The following is a 20,401-nucleotide window of genomic DNA, read 5'->3' on the forward strand; positions in this document are numbered from 1 at the left end:
TCGATTGCACAGGGGTCAGCACCCCTAAACCCTGTGTTGTCAACTGTATATCCAGCTAATGACAGTACTTCCCAAGTCTGTAAACAGCAGCAATGAAAGACAAGTATTTTTTAGATATTTTGTGGCACAGACAATACTATATGTTTACCAAACTAATTTTCTTTTCCTTCTGAGCCACAGGAAGACCACATTTCCCATTCTTTATTGTAGTTAAGTCAGGACCATGTGATTGAGTTCTAGACTAAAGAATGTGGGCAGAAATGTTGTCTGCTACTTCCAGACCCGTCATAAAACCTCTTATGTGATCCTCCGTGCTCTTTCTTCCTCTTCCCACTATGGTTTTATTGTGCATGGGTTGAAGATGGCAGCATCAAAACATGAACTTAGGTCCCTGAGTCACTTCATGGAGCTGACACATCCCCTACTCTTCCAGCCTATCACACTGGACCCTGAAGAGAGTGAACAGTAATCTTCTATTGTGTTAAACCATCATAGATTTGGGGGCAAGAGAGGGAACTTGTTAAAAGAATGGTGACATTCACCCTGGTGAATTACTTTACTTTGACTAACACATTTAGTTAATAGCCTCTATTGGCCATCAGAGGTTTTAATCCCTCAAATCTCAGGTCTCCTCAAGGAGGTCACAACTGGAAAAGGTATATTTGTCCCTTGTGTCAGAAAAGACAAATTAGGAATCCCGTGGTCTCCATGTCAATGGTGGGCTCTCGTGACTGCAGACCCTCCTTCCCTTCCTTCCCTCACCTCAGATAGGAAGGCTCTTTCTAAGACATGGGGCTATCCTCTGGAGCATTCTGCAGGCTTGCACAACACTAGGATGTAGCTAAATTAGGCTCAGGAAAACAAAAGGTCACCAAAACTTTTCTGTTGATCCGACACTATGGGTCTACTATAACTTTCTCTAAACTTTCAATTTTACCATCAGCTTTAGTACATGGCTTTATATAAACTATTCCTGGAAGGATTGGCACTAACTTTTCCTCACTCTAAAAAAAATTAATATGGGGGAAAATGTGACTTAACTGTCATAAGTTTAAAACGATTTCAATTCCTAATGTCATCTTGATATGTGTAACTAAAATATTGGGTAAATAACTCTGATACATTAAAATGCTATGAGTCAACTCCAAACAAGTTTTTGTTTATAGTACATAATGCCACGAACTGATAACTCCTGAATGCAAAAAGGAAGGAAGATTGAAATCTTCCAAAGCTCCATATGCTCAACAAACCATTCAAAATCCAGGCATTAACTTGTACAGGCTCCTAGAATCCATGTACAAAAAACTCTTGTCTAAGGTGATCATCGGGCCAAGGACTGTAACTATATCCCCTGTGCTAACTGCTACTGAGCCTCTGAGTTTATATTTAAAAGGCTCTGTAGTAAACCACTGTGGGTACCTTAAGTAAGAGGTCAGGTGACCCTAAATCTTGAATCTTAAATGTTCCTTGGAAACTCTACTCAGACTTTATAGCTGTCTATGAGAGCCTAATATGAGATGAAAATAATCTTGGGAAATTGCTACTCTGGTTCACTGAGAACAACAATCTCTCTAAAGCAAACAGAACCTTAATATCAAATATTCTCAAGGTTTACATAAAGGCAAGTTCTGATGTTAAAATTAAATGAAGTTAATAAAAATTCTACAGTGTAAGCTTATGTGGGCAATACTGCATATAATAATAAAAGTAGCTACCTACTCTTTGCTGCTTATTGTATACCTTTTCCTCTACTCTTTAAAATATCCGTACAAGGGAGGCATAATTATTTTCATTTTATAGATGAAAAATGGAATCTCAGAGAAGATGAATGGAGTCTTAAGAAGACTTTCTCTTGGCCACCCAGCTAAAGAAGTAGGGTATCTCCAAAGTCTTTCCAGTAGGGCCCAATGTCATACATCTGATTCTGTAGTGTGACTGTTTCAACATTCCTGTATTAGGTCAACACGTCTTCCCACACTTACTATTCTTCACCTGCACTATCTCTTCTATGCCACTAGGGGGATCAGTCTATGAGTAATAATGGAGAAAACTCTGACCCACCATTTCAATACATGTCAATTTCTTATTACTTAGAGAGATTAACTTTGTATTTCTCTTGAAAATTAAGTTTCTGCCAACTGTGATACGAAATAGGTTGTTTTGATAAGTGTCAATCTTGGAGATCAAATATAGTCATTTAGAGGTATAATCAAAAAAACCAAAGGAAAAGTTACACTTCCAAAAGAGAACACTAGAGGTCACCACAACCTAGGTTTCCAAATTAGTCATTAAACCACATTGAGGATTTGGGCCCTATTGCGTGCTACAGCATTAGTATTGACTTATGTTTCTTTAGAACACTTCATACTTTTACCTACATGTATATTTTTTAAAAAGAGAACTCCAAATATAAAGTCAGTACTTTTCTCATATTCATTTAAAAATAAATGCATTATTATGGGGCATCTGGCTGGCTCAGCTGGTAGAGCATGGGGCTGGCTCTTCATCTCGGGGTTGTGGGTTCAAGTCCCATGTTGGGTGTGGAGATTACTTAAAAATTAAACCTTTGAAAAATAAAAATTAAAAATTAAACAAATGCATTATTGAAATACATATACACGTGCGTCCTGGATATCATCTTCCTCCTAAAATTATTTCCTGTCTCACATTTGGAGTGGCCAGCATTATGAAAAGTCTGACTCCTGATAGAACTTGCCTTTTTTTCCTGACTTCTCAGTTCTCTCCCTCACATCTATTTCCACACTTAGAGAGATGTGGCATACTGCTGGGACTCAGGACTGCCTGGGGAATGAGCCGACCTAACACGCCACTGAACCTCTGTGTAAATAAAGGAGGTCATCTCTGGCCTCATTTTCTGGGACATGAAATGAAGGATTTGGGCTAGACTGGTGGCTCTGAATTTTGGCTGCACACTAGATTCACATCATAAGCTTTAAAAATGTCTGAGTCCCACCTCAGACTAAGTAAATCAGAATTTTGAGGGTGAGAGGTGGTGGGACCAAGTTATCAGTAAAGTTTAAAAGCTGTCTTAGTGATTCTAATTTGCAGCGGAGGCTGAGAATGACTCATCTAGGCCTGTGAGGTCTGATCTAGCTTATTGCTAATGTTCCAAGGCTCTGTCTTGACTGGTCCAATATAGACCTTCAGATACACAGCCTACAAAGGATTAGGTCTCCTACATATTTACCTTTCTCAAGGCATAATTATCTCACTTTCAGATCCATTCCTAGAAATAGGGTTTCCGTCTTCAATTAATGGTGCAACAGGATAGCCCACAAGGCCAAAATGAATGGGCAGTTATATTGACTCCTCTCTCCACTCAGTGCTGTGGAGATGAGATATTGAATGTATACTTCTACAAACTCATTTTTTTCAAGATTATTAATTATAAGAGAGAAATTAAATCCTTAGGAATACCAGTGCGGATTAGCCTCTATTAAGGGAGACTGGTTTGAAAACCTAGGAATAGTACAGGAGTGTGTACATTTCCTACATGAATTAACACTGGCAAATACTGAATATAGAATATATTAGATACCATACATATCAGCATATCTACTTAAAATGCAGCAAGTGGCATTTTTGTCTACAATAGCAGCATATCTGTGGCTACAGGGAGTGACCTCAACTGTCAACGGCCTCAGATGTTCATTGTCTAAACTCCAACTAAAAATGTTAACTTTGCACTTTATATATGCTTACTAAGTATCTCTATCAAATATGAGATAAAAATGTAATTTATAGCATTTACACTTTAATCTAAATAGGCATTTCTCAGGGTGCCTGGGTAGCTCAGTCAGTTAAGTGTCTGACTCTTGATTTCAGCTCAGCTCTTGATTTCAGGGTTGTGAGTTTAAGCCCTGCATTTGGCTCCACAGTGGGTATGCAGCCTACTTAAAAAAAAAAAAAAAAGACATTTTCCTAATTTTCCCCGTAAAGATGAGCCCTTTTCCTCCGTGTAGGAAGGAACAAACAATAGGCACAACACAACGGACTCATTCTATAGGCCATATGGTGGTGACTCTAGTGCCCACAAGAGTAGTTTCACTTACTAAAGTAAAGAGCTTTTATACTATAGTAGATCAAAACTATTTTATTATTAAAACTTAGAGTCTCTATAAAGACAGAAACAGCCATTTTTCCACCAGTGGGATGGAAAACCCAAAAGTTAAAACAAGAACTGACTACTCATATTCACAAAAATAACTAGATTCTCCATTTTAAACTGAACAGATTCCATGTAGTGTCCACCCTACTTAGATTCAAACCAGCTTCTTCAGAATTGTTCTTAACAATCTACTATTAGCAGGGTTTTTAGGAAAATAGCATGTTGAGTCAAGATTTTGTGAATTTTGAAGATGATAATTCAATCTGAATAGCCTTTCTGTCCCTGGGGATAAAATATCATGGTTCAAAACTGACTTTAGCTAACATTTAAATACCTCATGCTTGATTTTTTTTTTAAAAAGGGATTTCATATATATTTTGCATTCTGCTTACATGGTTCAAAAACACCTTACCTGTCTAAAGTGTCATCAGATCTGTACCGACTAATTGTAGCTTTTGGTTCATCTCTCTCATTTACTTTCCTGTAGCAAAAAATAATTACAGAAAGATCAAATAAATTACCAAAAAAAGTTTATAAAATCTATCATGCCTTTGCTAAAATTTTGGCCTGTTTAGGTAGGAGATGTACATGTTACCAAGGAAAGACAGATTCAGAGTATCTAAATCTTCCAAGGTTTTGACTTGGATAGAATAAATTATGGCAAACCCAAATCCTCCTGCTAATAAAGGAATTCTTCTCTAGGGCCAACTATTTCTAACTACAATGTAACATATTCAAATTGGGGATAAGGATAGGCAAAACAACACGACACGCAAAGTGGTTAATAACTAATATGTGCTCTTATCAATACTGTTGACTTTTACATGATAGGAACTCAATCCCTTAAAATCAGCTATGTTTTGTTTGCAGAATTTTAGTAGCACCGTAAGCCAGCTCAACAGGCTGAATACAAATAGCTTTATCTAAAGTTCAGCACCGTGGACAGGGTTGAAAAAAGAACGTGCTGACCAGGGGAGAGGGAAGAAAGGAAAAGAAGGAAACAGGAAAAGCTAGAAAGAAATGAAGAGAAGAGAGTGTGAGAAGAGAGAAAGGAGAGATAGAGGGAGGAGAGGAGAACAAAGGGGAGATAAGAGGAAGTAAGCGGGCGCCTGGGTGGCACAGCGGTTAAGCGTCTGCCTTTGGCTCAGGGCGTGATTCCGGAGTTCTGGGATCGAGCCCCATGTCAGGCTCTTCCTCTATGAGCCTGCTTCTTCCTCTCCCACTCCCCCTGCTTGTGTTCCCTCTCTCGCTGGCTGTCTCTCTGTCGAATAAATAAATAAAATCTTTAAAAAAAAAAAAAGAGGAAGTAAGGAGAAGTGAGACAGAAGGCAAAGAAAGTTGAGGAAGACAGGTAAGCAGAACAAAGGGAAGAGGGAAGAAGACAAGAAAAGAAGGGAAGAGAGGATAGGAGGTTCAATAGTAGGAATCAAGATCATCAAAGCAAATGGCAATATCTTGGTCAGGCTGATCAATCAGCAAAAACAAGCTGTTTAATGCCTTTATATAACCCTGTGATTCAGGAAAAGCAAACTCTTTGATGAATTATACCATGATTTACTGTGTTTGCATTTCAAAGCATCATTTGAAGCTGACAGATCAAAGATATTGAATCCAAAAAAGTACTACAACAGTATATGCACTTAAAATTTAATTTTATAGTGTACTTTTATTAAGCAAATATTCGAAGGTAAACAACATGCAATCCACTGTGCTGATGATTGTGAGGAACTCAAGAATAAAAAACTATGGGCTCTACTCACACAGAGCTAGAGAGACAAATTAGATATATACACCCAACGGCAGATAGTGGCCAGGGTCATAAAAGAGGTTCAGGGAAAGGACAAGGAAGTTCTAAGGCAAGAAAGTTTATTTCTAGCTAAAAAGAATCAAAGAGGGCTTCATGGATAAGGTGCAGTCTGAGCTGGGCCTTAGAGGATAAACAGCTGTGAACATTTTCAAATGGAAGCAGAGGGAACAGTGTCTGTTAATACGAGAGAAAAGGAAAGAAAATTGCCTAATGTGATTCCCTAAGTTTCAAAGGAATCTCAGAATGAACTCATGGTCTAGCCCACCATTGTGTTGAATGCATGAATGCAAACAGGCACTGCAGGCCCATCTGACTCCCTTCGGTAAAACAGTCCCTTCTCAGCATCACTTTATGTCTCACTAGCTGGCTTTATTCTTTCTAGCACTTATGGCAACACCACATATTATATTGTGTTTATTTATTTTCACTCTCTCCCCCCTCCACCTTCAACTAGGATGCAGGGTCTATGGAAGCAGGGACTTTGTTTTGTCCCCAGTCCTCAGGCCGGTGTCTGGGTCACAGTAGGCATCTCTGCAAGTATTTGTGCTGCCAGGCTTATTTGACAGGTTTAAACGATCCGGCAGAAGTTCACAGCGGAAGTCCTTAGTTCATGCCTACTATGAAGCCATTAGCTAGGTGAGAGACTATATTGTTTATCTTCCCTTCCCTTTAGTCTTTTCAGTGTCTGCTCACATGGAGCTTTTTAAACACATTGCCACTTGTGCTGGAAGCACTTCTCTCCTGCTTCATGCCCACCAGCCGCCCCTCCCGACTCAGAAACCCCTCCTCATCCTTCAAACAGCAACGCCAACACCAAAGACCACTTTCTGGGTTAACTCAGGCAGAGTTAGGCTTTCTTGTCTCTACTCCCATGGCACTGTCGCCCACATCTACAATAGCACCTCCATGGTAAATTTTAGTCTTGTAGTCTATGGATCCATATTTTCCCAGAATGTAAGGGCTCCCTAAGGTCAAGGGTGATATCTTTTGCATCTTCGTATTCCCAGGACCTAGCGCTATGGCAGCACGTAACAGATGCTCCAAAATGGTGTTAAATGTCCATCAAAGTGGGTACAGCCTCTGTGAAAGGGCAAAAAAGGGCCAAGTGGGCATCCATTTGAACAAGTGCAAGGAGAAAAATCATCTGCATTACCCTTCAAGGAACACGTATTTTGAGACGCTAGTTATGGGTCATGGGGAACACATCTTGGGCTCACACACTTTTGTTACTGAAGATAAAAGTTCAATGTACTGTGTTAGCCAGTATATATGGAGGGGAGTAAGCCAGTAAAATGGAGGGAGCAATTTCCACTTGTGGCTGGACTGAAATGATCAGACTCTCTTTGGTGAGATGAGAGCCATCTGAGAACAAGGCTGTAATCTTCAAAATCATGAAGACCAAGGAGAGGGCAAAGGTAGTCACAGAACAATCAGTCAGATGAACTAAGGCTGGGAACTAGAAAACCAAACAGATAATTTGTGTAGAGGGTTCTAAGCTCAGTACCCTTAGAACAGGTCAAAATTATGAACAGGTTTAAAAGGGTTTAGAAAAATTCATAAATAAAAGTTTCTAAAATATTCAAGTGTCTACTTTTTAAAGTCCATGCCATGAAAGACAATCACTTTCCTTTACTAAATACATCTTGGTGACAGACAGACAGAGGCTACTGGACCAAATGAAACTTGTGTCTGATAAATACTCAGGTTCTTCTGATGGGTGTAGTTGTTTGTGTGTGAGCATAAATGTGTTTTAACAAGAGTATTACCTACTTATTTGATCAGTCTTAGATTATTTACATTATTGTGATTATGAGTTTTCTCTGAATTTTTCTAATTTGCTGTCAGTCTTTTTGCCTCTAAGTATCATTTAATGGTTTTCCACAAACCTAGAAGTTTCTAAAAAGAAGTGTACTGTCCATAAAGCAAGTAAACTCTGGGGCTGTTATTTCTGTATTTTAGCGTTCCTTTTACTAAGGTTCTGTGATATCTTTTCTGGTCACGTTTCTGCGGCAGCCCTTTCTTTTTCCTACCCAGAGGGCCACCTCTGTGGGTTGGTTATTCTATATCCCCAAGCTGTGGTTCTGGAAGCATGAGTTGGAGAAGCACAAACTTTGCTATGTGGAAGCTCCTAATGATATCACAGAGTCTTCCAGAATGCCAGGGAAAGCCTGAGGCTAGCTGCAAATATTCAGCCTGTCTTAAACAAGTCTTCTCTCAAAACTATTGTCTTTGTGTTTCTGCTAATGATGTAACTTGTCTGAAACACCCACCTGTCCAAGGCATCATGGGAGTTATGTCGGTTGAGCACCACCCTACCATAATTTTCATCTCTGTAAAGAAAAAACACAACTAAGTCACATGGAAAGTTACCACAGTATTTGGTAAGCACTAAATAAGGGAGACAGAAAAGAGCTCACCATTTAGAGCAAGGTTAATTCATTTTATTTCAGGCACAAGAAGACAACCATACATTTATTTTTACTAGTCTTCCCTTAAAAGTGGTGAGACTTTTAAGGTAAAAGTGAACAAGGTGAAAAGGAATAAGTTTGTTAGTACAAATGATCATTATTCTCATATATCCCATGAGATTTCCATTTGATTCAACAATGGAATGAGTGTTACTTTTTTTCTATCAGGGTGTGGGAACATGTATGTGGACATCTACTTTGTGTATGTTATGAGTCCTTATCTGCAGGAAGGCAAAAGCTTTCACAAACATGTCTTAAATTTAATTAAGTCCTTTATACATAGACATTTTCATCTGATGGACTTCATAGTTTTCCTTGACAAAAAAGCAGGAAAATAAGTACCAATATCTATGGTTAAGAAGGTGGATCATTCATAGGAGATTTGGCCCATTTTTGAATCATGAGAACTGTTTAGTCCTTAAAAATAATCCTATGAATTAGGCAAAGAAGACCCTGTCATACCCAATTCACAGAAGAAAAAACTGATCAGAGGTTTTGTGGTTTTCTTAAGAACAAAAAATCAGTGACAGGCATGGATCTAGGACACAGAACTTTTTATTTCAAATCTTTGGTTTTCCTCCCAGTTAACCCTTCATACATAACTGTTCCTACATACATAGACCTTATACATAAAACCCCAAACCATGTCTTTCTTACTTTTTACAGCAGACCTGAAAGTACAGGCAATTTTAGGAAATGTCGAAACATGTAGTAGAGCTTTTGGCCTTGAACCAAGTACCTGAAACTTTTTTATGTCAACCCAACCAAACCTGAAATACCACATTGCTCCTGGTTCTGCTCCCCTAATGTTACTCAACGCTCTGGAACTATTTATAATAAAGCTATACAAGAAACTAGTAGATAATTAAAAAGAAAGAGAAACAGTGAAACTGAAACAATTCCAGCAAATTTAACCCTCAAAAATCCCAAGAGAAGTTTTCCATCTCTCTTGGTATACGTTCCCTAAACTTGTGAGAGTGTAGCAGACACCGGATGCATTCTGACCTGAGGAAGAATCATAACACACAGCCCAGACCTGGGCCAGTAGGAGTGGGGGAAGCATCGGAGCCCATTTTCCCTTCATTCGGCAGCTGCGATGCCATCCAAGCTGGCTTCCCTGGGCCTTTATAAAGGAGGTATGCCTGGCATAAAACCATCATTCCTACCAATTATAATTTGTCTTAGACATCTCTATCCTCACCCATCTGTGCAAATATTTGCAACACAGAATTTATGATTCACATTTGACATCACTTTACCTCTATGGAAAAATAAAAGTGCCATATTAGGCTCTAACAGAGTAGTAAATGTGTGTTACTAAGGAAATGATTGTTGTCCAAGAACGTTATCTCAAAAGTCAATGTGAGTCTTTAAATACCCCTATATTCCCTTAAAATAGTAAGATCTAATAATAGAAATTAATAGACATCTTCGTTTAACAGTTACAAGTATGTTCCTCAAATATCTATATATGGGCAGTTTAGTAGAAAGTTTAGAGTAAGTATCTTATAATGCAGAGCTTTTCATTTTTAGCACTATGACGCTATGGGCTTAATAATTCTGTGTTGTGGGGAGTACCCTGTGCATTGTAGAATGTTTACCAGCATCCATGGCCTCAACCCACTAGATGTCAGGAGTACTCCCTAATTTTGATAACTGTAAATTTCTCCAGATCTTACCAAACATCCCCTGGGGATAAGACCGCCCCTGAATGAGAACCACTGGTGTAACAGAAAGACAATGGGTCATGTTAAAATCTCAACTCCATCACCAATAATTAATAGCTATGTGGATTGGACAAGTAACTTAACTTTTCTGAATCTCAGATCCCTCTTCTATAAAATAGTGAATGTAATACCTGCCTTGTGTGATTTCGGAGATTTAAAGGTGTTTTATATGTAAAGTGTGTACCTGTACATAAAAGGGAATCAAAAAACATACACATATGTATATATATATAATTTACACTAAATATATCTGGGCTGGACAAATGTTTATTGTAAATCTATGTTGACAATGAGGCAATACACCTACAATTGTAGTTTTCAGATCTATAACATAGAGCTAGCAGAAGCAATGCTCAAAACAGACAAAACGTTCTTGATGGTAAATATTTTCCCTTGCAAAGTAATACCACATTTAGCACCACCTGATACCTAGAGATATATGACCACTGAGATTAAAATGAGTTGAGAATGTATTGATTTCACTTGCACATATAGAGATTTTAGGTAAATTATTATTAAATTTGTAAATTAGGAATCATACTACTATTTGTTTCAACTGATGTGATGAATGTGCATGAGGAGTCTCCCTACCACGGATTAAATATTACCTTTTGGGAAACTGGAAAGTCATGTTCTTTTCAGTTTATCAAATAGACACAAATGTCCATTCTAGTTGTAACAGTGAAACTCTGCTTTTTCTCCCAGATGACTCACATGCTCTTCGCTATGTGGATAATAAAAATGGTAGCAATATTCTTGAAAATCTGAAAGCCAACGTATGCCTACTAAATCTTACCAAATATTAGGCCATGCAACAAAGTGTTTTAAGGAAAGCACCTGCTTTCCAGATGACCACTAGCTTCCCAGCTAGAGAACGGCTCTCTCTACTCATCCACCCACCCACCCTTCACCCTATCCACACCCTCTTACTTTTCTTCTTCGGGACGTTTCTTTATCCAGCTGTTGTCCTGTAAGAAAGTCCTTCTTTTGTTCACCTCATGAAAACCCTGTTGCCTCAATGTGATCCCCTGAGTGGTACTCTTCATATCTATCAACAGAAAAAACAAAACAAAACTGGGAGATGCAATTGCATGGGGTCAAGTGTGAATTTGTAAACCTGGGTGTCTTGAGAGGCGCATCTGATTGGCCAGCATCCATTTTCTAGGCTGACAAGGTCAGCATTGTTTCGAAATAGGATGTGCTGGTAAGAGAGAACAAATCCCACACCCAGCATCAGAGATAACATATAAAACGGCTCAGGTGCCAAGTGAAACTCCAACACAGCTCATGAGTCCTATGTGGCTCCCGGGAATACAGAACCACGGGCGTCACATAAACCAAGCCACGGTTTGGTGGGTTGACCATTTTATTCAAAATGAAATATGCTTCAGAAATATTCACAGGGCAAAAAAAAAAGTACACACAAGACTTGTTTTACAAGTACCTAGTCAAGAAGTCCTGGTGCTTTTGATTACAAGTAACTGAATTCTTTAATCTCGGGGGAGTCAGAAGCATAGAATATGTCCCACACACAAAAGAACGTTTTATTAATTTAAAAAAATTTGCATTGCATTTACATGAGTAAAAGCTCTCGCACTCTTACTTTTTCCTTAAGCCTAACTTTGGCAATGCTAATTTAGACTGTTGCTTCTAAGCTTTCCATATCTATATAAAAGAATTAAGAGCTATGAGTTGTTTTTCTCAGATTTTTAAGTTTTCTTTTTTTTAATTAATTAATTTATTTTTGATGTAAAGTTCAATGATTCATTAGTTGTGTATAACACCCAGTGCACCATGCAATACATGCCCCCCTTATTTTTAAGTTTTCTGAGTAAGGAAAATATTATCTACATTACCATTTCCAGTGGGAGACACTTTTCGCGAGGTAAAATTGGACATGCTGTCTTCCAGTAAGGATCTAAAAGAAAAATAAGGGGGGAAAAACACAACAATGATTCTAAGAATCTACAAGTGACCCTTTCATTGGTAATGACCCTTTTCCAATGACATTAAGATAGTCCCAAGATCTGATATCACAAATACATGACATCAAGTGCCCCCTAAGAACCTGAGAGATCGTCTATTCCAATGTATTTATTATACAGATGTAGAAATTGAGGCCAAGAGCAGTTAATGTCCCCTATGTTATATAACAAGCAATTGGCTCAATGAGGCCACCAATTAACTCATTTATTCAATCAATAAATAGGCATTGGGTGCTTATAGTGTGCTTGGCACTAAGCCAGGGGCCGGAGACAAAAAGATGAGTAAGAGAAATGTCTGGTCAGGTCAATAGGGAGATAGAGACATAGAATTCACAGCACAATATGCAGAGTGCCTCCGGGAAAGCAAAGTGAACTCAGGGCTGCATTATGACTTTGTGAGTCCTAGGCACTTTTGCTTTCATAGGCTTCGTCCTTCACAAACACACACAGACACACACATACACAGGCGCGCACGCACACACACACACACACACACACGCGTGCGCGCACATGCCTACACAGTTAAAAATTGTATTTTATGATTGTTAGTATAAAGATGAAAAGTAATCCAGGCTGGCTTAATTAGCATACATTCATTATTATTATAATATTCATATTTTTTTCTTCTGTTGTTAAAAGGAATTAAAATTAGAACCTTTTTGGCCATATGCACCCCAATGTTCATAGCAGCAATGTCCACAATAGCTAAATTGTGGAAGGAGCCGAGATGCCCTTCAACAGATGACTGGATTAAGAAGTTGTGGTCCATATATACAATGGAATATTACTCAGCTATCAGAAAGAATGAGTTCTCAACATTTGCTACAACATGGACAGCACTGGAGGAGATAATGCTAAGTGAAATAAGTCAAGCAGAGAAAGACAACTATCATATGATTTCTCTCATCTATGGAACATAAGAACTAGGATGATCGGTAGGGGAAGAAAGGGATAAAGAAAGGGGGGGTAATCAGAAGGGGGAATGAAACATGAGAGACTATGGACTATGAGAAACAAACTGAGGACTTCAGAGGGGAGGGGGGTGGGGGAATGGGATAGACCGGTGATGGGTAGTAAGGAGGGCACGTATTGCATGGTGCACTGGGTGTTATACACAACTAATGAATCATCGAGCCTTACATCGGAAACCGGGGATGTACTGTATGGTGACTAACATAATATAATAAAAAATCATTTAAAAAAAAAATAAAATAAAATAAAATTAGAACCTTTTTGTAGGCCCCTAAAGGTACCATAGGCTCTAGGCATTGCTTTTTCTGTTTAATGGTTAAGTTGGCCCTGGGTTTCCTTGAATGTGGGATTTTCTATTTTAAAACTGGAAAAGTCCTGAACAAATGGGGATGGCTGGTCCCCTAGGTGGGGTATTATGTTTTTTGCAGAATCCAGCCAACCACACCATGGGTGAAATGATGGAGGGACATTAGATCTCAAGCCGGGGGCAAGTCATAGGCCAAGCTTTTTCACGTCAAAGTTCTGTAATTGAGGGGCGCCTAGGTGGTTCAGTAGGTTAAGCATCTGCCTTTGGCTGAAGGGCTCAAGTCATGATCCTGGGGTCAGCCTCCCTGCTCATTGGGGAATCTGCTTCTCCCTCTTCCTCTGCCCCTCCCCCATGCTTGTGCGCATGTACTCTCTCTCAAAAAAATAAATAAAATCCTTAAAAACAAAAGTTCTGTAATTGAACCACATAATCTCCCTGTAAAATGGGCTAATGAAACCTGCCATCATAGGTTTGTGATGATTAAATGAATAATGTACACAAACATCAATCATTAAACTATAGATGCTATTCCAACTTAAGACCATACTATCAGGCAGCTGTTCATAGGTATAACTCAGAGGTTCTAAAGGCCCCTGTCTCTCACCCGCTGATGCAAATGTATACCTTACAATAACTTGCCATAGGACCTGAAGTGGTAAAGACACATTCCTTTGGATCATGTCATCTTTTTTCTTGGGACCTTCTTTTAGAATGTACATACCCCTGGGGCGCCTGGGTGGCACAGCGGTTAGGCGTCTGCTTTCGGCTCAGGGCGTGATCCCGGCGTTATGGGATCGAGCCCCACATCAGGCTCCTCAGCTATTAGCCTGTTTCTTCCTCTCCCACTCCCCCTGCTTGTGTTCCCTCTCTCGCTGGCTGTCTCGGTCTCTGTCGAATAAATAAATAAAAAAAATCTTAAAAAAAAAAAAAAAAGAATGCACATACCCCTACCCTAGAGTAGGTGAGAGTGGAATGTGCTGGTGCCCAGACCAGGTCCCCTCTACCCAGCTCATGCTTGGCTCTATGGGCTCATGATTGCTGGTGGGGCTACCTGATTACACATCCTCCCCACACACTACAACTTACCGCCAATGGCTGAATGACCCAGGGTGAAAGGTGAATCTCTTGCCACAACGTAGAGCCAATTCTGCAGGTGATTTATGCTTCAGAGCTCACTATGGGATCAGGCCAAAGCCAGACTGACAGAGAGCATATCCTTGCTCAACCCTTCCCCCTGCCTCTACTTCCTGCTTCCCTTTCTCCTTTCTCCTGAGGCTTACCCTCAGTAAGTCACAGGCACCCAAATTCCTCTCAGGCACTGCTTCTAGGAACCCAACCTAAGACTAACCACCAATGTAATCAATCATGGCATTATCTTCACAGAGATCAATAGCTGTTCACATCACTAATAGCTGAGAGTCTGAAGGTCTTGGTGAAGTTAGAAAGATCTCCATTTAAAAGATGCTATTTACTGACTCTTACCTTGAGTGTGTTGTAGTTCGGCTCCCTCATCTATCAAATGAGGCGAAATAGCTGTTTTGAAGATCAAATTAGATGACATTTGTAAAATGTCTAATATTATTGCCCAACACACTGAAAGTACTCAATTTTTTTTTAAAGATTTTATTTATTTGAGACAGAGCATGAGCAGGAAGGTGGGGAGAGGGAGAAGCAGACACCCTGCTGAGCAGGGAGGGCCCCCCACCATGTGGGGCTCAATCCCAGGACCCCGGGATCATGACCTGAGCCAAAGGCAGACACTTAACCAACTGAGCACCCAGGCTCCTTGAAAATGCTCAATTTTTAACCTCATGCCTCTATCATCTTGGAAAGCAGAGAACAAAGACATAAGGCAGGTGTGGTTGGGTGTGGGGAGGGGATGGAACAGCCTTAAATTTGGGACACTGGGCATGCAGGGAATGTGGGCAGCCTCTGGCTGGCTGTGTTCGAAGTTCACTAAAATTTGGCAGAAAGAGGTGGAAAAGAGGCATGTGAAGATAAACTTCAATCTCAACTATTTGTTCATTTCCCCTCAGTTTGGCCCAGCTTATCTGGGCTCTTGGCTAACCTTCTGTTTCTCAATGGACTCCAATAAATTCTCTTCCTGAGCTGCAAAAGACCTGGAGAGTTCACAGCTGATTGAACTGAGATTCTGCAGTGGGGTAAACAATGAATGTGTATTTGATGATACATTTGCAAAGACTGCAAATTACATGTAAGACACAGGGCAAGGTAAATGGAGAAAAAGCATTTTTAAAATTGTCTATTTGTCTATCTCTCCCAAAAGACTGAGTGTCCCGGGGGCAAAACCTAAGTCTTTCCCTTCTATATTTCCCCTGCCTAGAGCAGAGTAGATGCTCCTTAAGTGCTTGTTATGAGCTGAATATGTCTCCCCCGAAGTTCAAATGTCAAAGCCCAATATCCAGTACCTCAAGATATGACTGTATTTGGAGACAGAGCCTTTAAAGAAATGATTAAGTTAGAATGAGGCCATTAGGTGGGTCCTCTTCCAACCTGTCTGGTGACCTTATAAGAGGAGGAATTTTGGACACACAAAGAGACACCAGGGTTGTATGTGCACAGAGAAAAGGCCATGTGAGAAAGTGGCCATCTGCAAGCCACGGAGAAAGGCCAGAGGAGAAAGCAAACCTGACAGCACCTTGATCTTGGACTTCCAGCCTCTAGAACTATGAAACAATACACTTCTGTTGTTTAAGTCAACCAGTCTGTGGTATTATGTTATGGTACCCCTATCAAATAAATAGAGTACTTACAGAAAAAGTGATTTAAATATTCCTAAAATAGTTAGGTTATTTAAAGGGCTCTGTCACACTGTCTCCGACCTCTGCCCTTTGTGTCTTCAACTGTCCTACTGCATGGGGCTGCTACTAATGGCAATACCACCTGCTCTGAGTAAGTGCCCCCCAGGCATTAGATTTTCTTTGCTATTCTACCCATATCCAACCTCAATTCTCCTCCCAAGCAAGGCTCCTGCTGCTCCTTAAATTATGCTGGGTAAGGAGAAGAGTTCAGACAAGAATAATACTTTAGATGATTTTATAGTAATTTATAGTTTATCCCTTTTGGTTTCCACAACATTTAACAGTGATATAATTCCACAATAACAATGAATAGACCTAGAGGGTATTATGCTAAGTGAAATAAGTCAGAGAGACAAAGACAAATATCATATGAGTTCACTTATATGTAGAATCTAAAAAAAAAACAGAAACAGACTCATAAATACAGAGGACAAACTGGGGTGGGGGGGGAGTGGTGGATGGACAAAATAGGTGAAGAGGATTAAGAAGTACAAACTTCCAGCTATAAAATAAATAATAAGTCACTAAGGTGAAAAGTACAGCATAGAGAATATAGTCCATAATATTGTAATAACATTGTATGATGACAGACAGACGGTGACTGCATTTGAGTGGTGAGCACTAATACAAAGAATTGTCAAAATCACTACGTTCTATACCTGTAACTAATATAACATTGTATGACAACTATACTTTGCTTTAAAAAAATTAGAGTGATACAATCCCTACCTTGCAGAGACAGAAGCAAAGACTCAGCTCGAGTAGCTAATGAGTGGCAAAGCAAAGACTCAACCTGAGTCTTTCTAGCTGGAGGCTCATCATTTTTTCCTCTATGCCAGGACTCCCACATCGTTAGCACTTCCTGCAAAGTTGTACAGAGAAAAGCAGGTATCTCCTCTTTACCTTATATTTAGAGAATGGCTCTAATCAGATCCAACATTCTGCTAGTGGGTCTGACATTTTCATGCCTTCCGTGGCTAGGCATTATCCAGAAGTCCTAGTGGAATGGAGTCAAATGAGAAAAGACACCCATGAAGCTCATGGCCCTTACCCTCATTCTCCCCGACAATGACTAGCCTCAGCTGTCCTGTAAACACCTCACTGGCTCCACCCCAGAGTCTCTATAATACTTTCTAGGAAAGTTTCCAACAAACCCACTTGCTTTCTCTAGGACACCCAGTTCTATCTTGTTGCCTCTTCCATGAAAGTCCCCAGGAAGAATTTAGCCTTTTGTGCTTCACCCTCCCTCTTCTCTCAAACTAGGATGCATGCAGAAGGTAGGACAAGCCATCTTGGGACCATGGACTAACCATGAAGACTAAAGTCACATAGTAAGAAGAGCAGAGCAGGAAGTTGAAGGAGCCTGGTGCCTTGCCAGTATCACAAAGCTGCCACAATAGCCCTGGATTATCTAACTCTTGACTTCCCTTGCAAGAAAAAAATAAACTTCCTAGTTTGTTCAGAAGATTGTTTTCCCATATTTTTATTACACAAGCTTAATGCTCTTCCTACCTGTTACGAGGCCATTGTGGAGCAAATAGAAGGTGTAAGTTGTAAAAAGCCCATGGTGGTCTACAAAATATAAGATACCAGTAACTCTTGGGGCGCCTGGTGGATCAATCAGTTAAGTGTCTGCCTTCAACTCAGGTCAGGATTTCAGGGTCCTGGGATTAAGCCCCGCATCCGGCTCCCTGCTCAGGGGAGTCTGCTTCTCCCTGTCCCTCCGCCCACCCCCCGTTTGTGCTCTCTCTCAAATAAATAAATAAAATCTTTAAAAAAAGATATCAGTGACTCTTTTGTTAGTAAAACACTATTTCTTGCAATATGTCTATATGTTCAATGTTCCTAGCAAGAAGGATCACTTGTTGAGCCCCTGCTATTGCTTCAGACTGTGCCACATGCTCTATGAATGTTATTTTATTTAATCCTTCCAAATGAGTACTATTATCTCTAATTATAGGAACCCAAAACTCAGAGAGGTTAAATAACCTGCCCAAGGTCACACAGTAAGTGGCAGAACCAGGAACTGTAATTAGGTCCCTATGACTGCAGTGCCAAGGCTCTTTTGAGTACATGATACCACATGCCACTCCAAGTACCATATGATATAACCAACACCAGACACTCAAGGAAAGGCCCTGGAGTTCTGAAAAATGGAAGATAATGGAAGAGGAGCTGGGAGGAGCAGCAGTAATGAATGGCTGCTCCAACATCTCTGGACAGCTCAGCCTCCAGCCTCACTCCTGTTGCATCTACACTGAAGCCATGAGTGGCCGGGCACTATCCCTGACCAGACTCCTTCCCTGCATCTCTCTCCCTGCTAGAGAACCTGATAATGTTTTATATTCTTTCTTAGCCCCATGCTGTCCATTGACACAAAGTAAATGAGAAAGGAACATGTAATATATTCTATTTTCAGGTGATAATAGTTTAATAAGTATGCAAGAGTTTTGTTCTTATGGAAGTGACTAATATTGTGAGAAAATAAATTTTTCTCATTAAATCTACGTGTCACTCTTTTTAAAAAAATATTTTATCTATCTATCTATTTATTTATTTGAGAGAGAGTGCATGAGAGCAGGGGCAGGAGGTGGGGGAGGAGGAGAGGGAGAGAGACAAGCAGACTCCATGCTGAGTGCAACTTGATGCATGACCCCAAGATCACAAACCAAACAGAAACCAATAGTTGGTCCCTCAACTGACTGAGCCACCCAGGCGCCCTGCATATGTTCCTCTTACATCTACCACACAATCTCCTTCAGCCCCACCTTCTCCTTTTCCTCCTTCCGACCCAGTGGCCATGTGACTCTAATCATCTCCCCATGTCAGCCCATTTGGTGGCCCAGAACCATTCTTAGAAGCTCCAGCCTAAAACCTCTAAGGTGCAAGCCCCTGTCTCATCCACCTTTCACGCCTCGGAAAGTTTACTGCAATGGAACTCTTTCTGTCTTGCCCAGAATATAAAGCAACATTTTTTATATATGGATATTTCTTGTACTGTTGCTAAGATGGATCAACAACATATGTCTTTGTGAATAACCCTTATTACTAATTAATATTAATTAAATATCCTTTTGTCGAGTGAACCAGAGATAAAAAAATTATTAAATTGATAGTGTCAAAAATATATGCAGCCGAGTTTTAATCTTATGGCATTTTTTTAAAAAATTACTTATTTCAGGTACTGAGATTACCCTGAGTTTCAAACCTACTCAGACATCTTCGTGTCTGTATGTGCCTATAAAGTGTCTAATAATGACACCTTAGTAGCCTCGGTTCAGCCAATTAGACTTATTTCTAAGTGCTGCCCTTCAGTTTCATTCCAATTAAGTTTTTAACTTCTCAGGAGAAAGACTCTAATGTCAGCTTCTCAAAAAGCTGTAACCAGTGCATATGCCTAACAATGGCAGATAACCAGCAACTGTATTTTAAATGTGGAATTTTTATGGGAAAAGATGTGTGAAAGTCTATACTGAACACTACAAAAGACTTCCCTTTAAAGCATCAAATGCATAAGCTGAAAATTCTGATGTGACATCATGACATCAAATCAATAAAGATAGAGGAAAAAAACTTTTCAACTTCTGGCCCATCTTTTGTTTCCTCTTTGTGGCCAAACACCAGAAAGAGCTGGTTTTTACCCCATGCCTACAGCCTACACACAAAGACATCTGTCTTTAGGTTTTAGATGAAATCACTCTTCTTAAGCTCTGAATCGCAAAAGCAATCAAGTTTCTTAGTTCTCTTTCGGTGTATCTGAAACTATCAAACATCTCCTATTTCTTAAATTTGTCCTCTTTTAACTTTTTCTTCATCTCCTTATGGTTTTTCTCAATTTCCTTCAGCGTTTCCTATTTGTAGTAATAGCACTTCCCCAAGAGCCCTTAGGTCTGTTAGGTTAAACCCAATCTCAGTTCCAGCTCCTTCTGTCCCAACTCTAAAAATTTCCTGGACCACCTCCTAACTAAGCTACAGTCTTTTCCTTCACCATTTGGGTCTTCTTGACAAAAAGACTATGGATCTTACTCTTCCCTTCCCAAAAGGACAAAATGACTCTTAGCTTCCCTAACAAGGTCCTTACCACTCTCTGCTACCTTTCTCTTCAGAAAGATCGAATGAGCAAAGAAACTGGAATGGGGTGTTGCATAGAGGAAAAATAACAGGAAAAGTGAGACAGAAAAGAG

At 39.8% G+C, this 20,401-nt stretch overlaps 1 protein-coding gene across 15 annotated transcripts in view; it reads right to left on the bottom strand.

The window, feature by feature from the left end:
• SCEL (sciellin) overlaps positions 1 to 20,401 on the bottom strand; it is a 279,618-nt gene that overhangs the window by 76,933 nt on the left and 182,284 nt on the right. For 9 of the 15 annotated variants that reach the window (XM_057307918.1, XM_057307912.1, XM_057307907.1 and 6 more), the window contains 5 exons: positions 14,117 to 14,283; positions 11,988 to 12,049; positions 11,062 to 11,179; positions 8,207 to 8,266; positions 4,542 to 4,610 (listed from right to left, as the gene is read on the bottom strand). In XM_057307918.1, coding sequence (XP_057163901.1) covers positions 4,542 to 4,610; positions 8,207 to 8,266; positions 11,062 to 11,179; positions 11,988 to 12,030 — 290 coding nt within the window. In that variant the 5' untranslated portion in view covers positions 12,031 to 12,049; positions 14,117 to 14,283. Of the gene's footprint in view, positions 1 to 4,541; positions 4,611 to 8,206; positions 8,267 to 11,061; positions 11,180 to 11,987; positions 12,050 to 14,116; positions 14,284 to 17,120; positions 17,215 to 20,401 lie in introns of all 15 variants that reach the window. The other 6 variants (XM_048215675.2, XM_057307913.1, XM_057307882.1 and 3 more) reach the window with 2 other exon arrangements.

Source organism: Ursus arctos, unplaced genomic scaffold, assembly GCF_023065955.2.
Source record: "Ursus arctos isolate Adak ecotype North America unplaced genomic scaffold, UrsArc2.0 scaffold_10, whole genome shotgun sequence".
NCBI classification, from domain to species: domain Eukaryota; kingdom Metazoa; phylum Chordata; class Mammalia; order Carnivora; family Ursidae; genus Ursus; species Ursus arctos.